At 54.3% G+C, this 3,711-nt stretch overlaps 1 protein-coding gene across 1 annotated transcript in view; it reads left to right on the top strand.

Annotated features, from left to right (window-relative positions):
- Window positions 1-3,354, top strand: part of LOC104498987 (rho GTPase-activating protein 26) — a gene marked incomplete at both ends in the record, with an annotated part of 47,769 nt that extends 44,415 nt beyond the window's left edge. The window contains 3 exons of the mRNA XM_010142434.1: window positions 1,125-1,212; window positions 2,280-2,338; window positions 3,249-3,354. Of these exons, the coding sequence (XP_010140736.1) occupies window positions 1,125-1,212; window positions 2,280-2,338; window positions 3,249-3,354 (253 nt within the window). The remainder of the gene's footprint in view (window positions 1-1,124; window positions 1,213-2,279; window positions 2,339-3,248) is intronic.
- Window positions 3,355-3,711: the final 357 nt, after the last annotated feature.

Raw genomic sequence — 3,711 nt, 5'->3', positions numbered from 1 at the left:
GGGGCGGTGGTGGCTTCGTGGGTCTGGCAGCTCGAGCCCCGTCGCTCGCTGACATTGCGTGCCAAGGGCCTGGCATAGTTTTCTTTGTCATGGGGTCCAGGCTGGGTACCCCCTGTGCCAGGACGTTTGCCATCACACCTGATGCTCCTCGCTTCTGACGGTGCCACTGGGGCTGCTCTGGAGCCCCATGTCTACTGCAGAGATGGAGGGGGGTGAATCAAGTGTTTAAAAATGAATGATGGCCAGAAACAGCCTCTGGTGGGGAGGATGGAGGAACAGAATAGGATGGCAACAAGAGGCCAGCAGTGACAAAGCTAACTGCAGCACAGTCCTGCCACACCAGTGACCTCCCAGCTGTGTGACACAGCCCTGCATTCTTCATCCCCTCCAAAAGAAATGCAGCCATGGAGCCGAGGGAGTGTGGAGCTGCCTTCCCACACCATCTCCTTGGACGGGAGAACAAGCCACCTCCTGTACCCCCACAGACCCAGGCAGGGCTCTTGCCCCTGTCACCCCGTCTGTCCTGCCGCCTGCCTGACACCCACCGACCGCCACAGAGGCTGTGCCACTGTCGATGCTGTTGCTCACATTCATTTAGGCTGTGGCAGTGCCTTACAGTTTTTTTTCCCCCCGTCTGCCCTGCCGCCTGCCGGACCCCCACCGACCGCCACAGAGGCTGTGCCACTGTCGCTGCTGTTGCTCACATTCATTTAGGCTGTGGCAGTGCCTTGCAGCCTGCTCTGGGCTGGAGGGTTCTGCTGAGTCCTGGGGGGTCTCTGTGTGTCTGGGTCCTCGTCGTGTTTGTGCTTTGCTCTGTCACCACTGTCGCTGAACACCACAGTCTCCCGTGCCCTGTGTAACGTCACACTTTGAGTCAAACTGCCAACCTCATTGCTCATGGTTAATGTTTTCCTTCTCATTTTCCTCTCGTGTGCAAGCGAGCGTGGCCCGTCCCGTGTAACCACCTCTGCTTTCCTGCAGCAGCATCTGCTGGGGATCGGCTGGTGGTCACTGGGCTGGGGAATAGCAAATGAAATGGGCTGGGATGGCCTTCCCACACTGGAGAGCTGGTGTGAGCTGGTATCACCTTCACTGTGGTTCACTGGTTTTCTCTGTGTCCTTAGATCCCAAAACAGCCACGGAAGCAGACACAGAGATCTGTGCCGAGTGGGAGATAAAGACCATTACGAGTGCACTGAAAACTTACCTGAGGTAAGGCAGAAAATCCTCCTCTGCCCTGCAGCTTCACACCAGTTTGGTGATGATCTGGGGCGTTACTGCCTGCTATTGCAGGTCCTTAACAACAGCACTTTGACAGACACAAGAAACGGCTCTTTGAGGATTGATTCGGGCTTCCCCTTGGCCCTTGTTTGAGTAGGAGCTGGGGAACACAATCAGCTCCCTGACAGATGCGTGTATCATACAAACACAATTTCAAAAGCTCATTCTTGTGTCCCCTGCCTTGATTTCAGCTTTTCCCGATGAGCTCCCAGCTCAGCGTGGGGCGGGAGGAGAGCGCCGGGCTGCTCCGAGGGCCGTGGCTGTGGCGCTTGCTCAGAACCGGGTGCTGAGCTTTACAGCAGCAGCAATTCCCGAGAGCGAGTCGGTGTCGTTACCGTCCCGAGGTGGCTTCCCAAAGGGCTCCTGCTGGCAGCAGGCAGCGCCTCATCAGCCACAACATGCTTCTACCTGTCGCAACGGCAGCTTCTGGCAAGCGGTTGCTGTTCTGTGTGTTGGGTTTTATGTGAGAGAGGTTAAATCCAATTAGGGCAATGAGTGTCATTAGCCTGGTGAATCTCAGCCTGGAAACTCCCAAAACGCTACAAAACTGCATGATTGGTGACCTTTGCTCCAGAGTTGGAACTGTTTGATGAAGAGTGTCGGCAGCACCAAGATGTCCCGCTGAAGGGGTGTGGAAGTGGGAGGGGACGATGGGGAGTTTAGTGGGAATGGAGAAAAAGTTTTACGACGTGGCTTGTTTCTCTTTTTAATTCGTTTTTAAACTTACTTGGAAATTGTGGGCTCCGCAATGTACTGAAACAGTGTTACTGGAGGGCTGCTAAAATTAAAAATGTATTTAGCATGGCGCAGAGAAGGGAGGAAGAATAAAGCAAAGGTGCTTGCATAGACCTTATTCCTTCTGATGGGGGAATTAATTAGAGTTGCTATTTTTTAATTCTGCACTTTTAAAAATTGAGCTGAATGTCTGGTGAGGACAAAGCGTTATTTCTGTGTGTTTCTCAGATGTGTTTTGTGCCTGTTACTGTTTTATCTTCCAGAATGCTTCCGGGGCCGCTCATGATGTACCAGTTTCAAAGGAGCTTCATCAAAGCAGCAAGTGAGTTTGTTGATGTTTCTGGCGCAGCGTAATTTGCAACTAACGGAGCACAACCTCTGCCCTGCTGCTTCCCCACCGACCTCCTTGTTCTTGAGTCCCGCAAAGTAGAAAAAGAACTGGGAGACGAGGGGCATGTTGTTGTTTGGGACTTACCGGATGAAAAGGAAGCGCAGGCGGTGCAGGGGGAGCGGGCTGCTGGCAGGAGCTGCTGCTGCAGCTCGCTCTGATTCTGACCATCGTCTGCCAGAACGAGGGAGGCTGTTGTTCCAACACCACCTACGGTCTTTTGATGAGATCAGTTGAGGTTCAGATGTCTGAGCCGCTCTCCTTCGGCTGCTCTGGCAGAAGGTGCTTTGTATGAGAGCAGGTAACTCTCTGCTGGCAGCCTGCGCACACGCGGCTGGGACCAGGGCTCGGGAGGTGGCCGTAGAGGCCACATCGGTGGTGCCTCCTTGAATGGCTCCTGCTTAGGCTGTCAGGGCACGTCTGTGGACCCAACGAGCCTGTGAGGACCAGCTACAACCTGGCCGGGTGCTGTGCTGAGCACGTCCTGGTAGTGCCTGGGGACACGTGGAACAGGAACGTGCTGATGTTCCTGCTGCTGGGATCGGAGAAACACGCTGGTGACAGCCAGCCTCTTCCCTGGCCACCAGTGGCTTTTCACATGGCTGGCGTCTGCTCTCAGCTCGCTGTTTCAGCCCATTGGTTTCTTCCTGTTGGAAACGACTGGTTGGAGTGGGTAGAACAGTGCTGTGGAGGGTGTCCACAGCGTGCCTGGCTGTAGGGTGGAGTTGGGAGCGGGAATGCTGGTCCTGGGGATGTCTGTCGGTGTTAGTGTTTGGGTCTGCATGCCTCTCCCTGTAATAACCCCGCTGATGCGCAGATAAATCATCTTCTATTTCCAACGCAGAACTGGAGAATCAAGAGTCGAGAGTGTCAGAGATCCACAGCCTCGTTCATCGGCTCCCGGAGAAAAACAGGCAGATGCTGCACTTGCTCATGAACCACTTGGCAAAGTACGTTTATGACTGAGATGTTTTTCTCTCCTTTTTCCATTTCCTCTGAAAGTTAATAGTGGTAGAAAAGTTTCCTTGTGTGTGTGTGGTGTTGAGTCATATCTGCTTGGCGAGTAACTGGAAACCTGTGTGTGAGGGCTGTCAGACGGAGCGGTGCGGGAGGGAGGGATGGAGGCAGGGGGACTCTCCCACTGACCCATGTCCCCGTCGGGCCCTGGCCCCGCGGCAGCAGGAGGAACCTGTACACTGCTGGGAGTATGGCGATGCTTTTAATGGTGTGGTAATGGGGTTCGGCTCTTCAGAAAGCTCCAGCCTGCTGTTAAAGCACTGAAAGCTGTTTCTTTGGTGCAGGAGAAG

The sequence above is a fragment of the Buceros rhinoceros genome, unplaced genomic scaffold (assembly GCF_000710305.1).
Source record: "Buceros rhinoceros silvestris isolate BGI_N320 unplaced genomic scaffold, ASM71030v1 scaffold15698, whole genome shotgun sequence".
Lineage (NCBI taxonomy): Eukaryota > Metazoa > Chordata > Aves > Bucerotiformes > Bucerotidae > Buceros > Buceros rhinoceros.
This window is presented reverse-complemented; position numbering and strand designations above follow the sequence as displayed.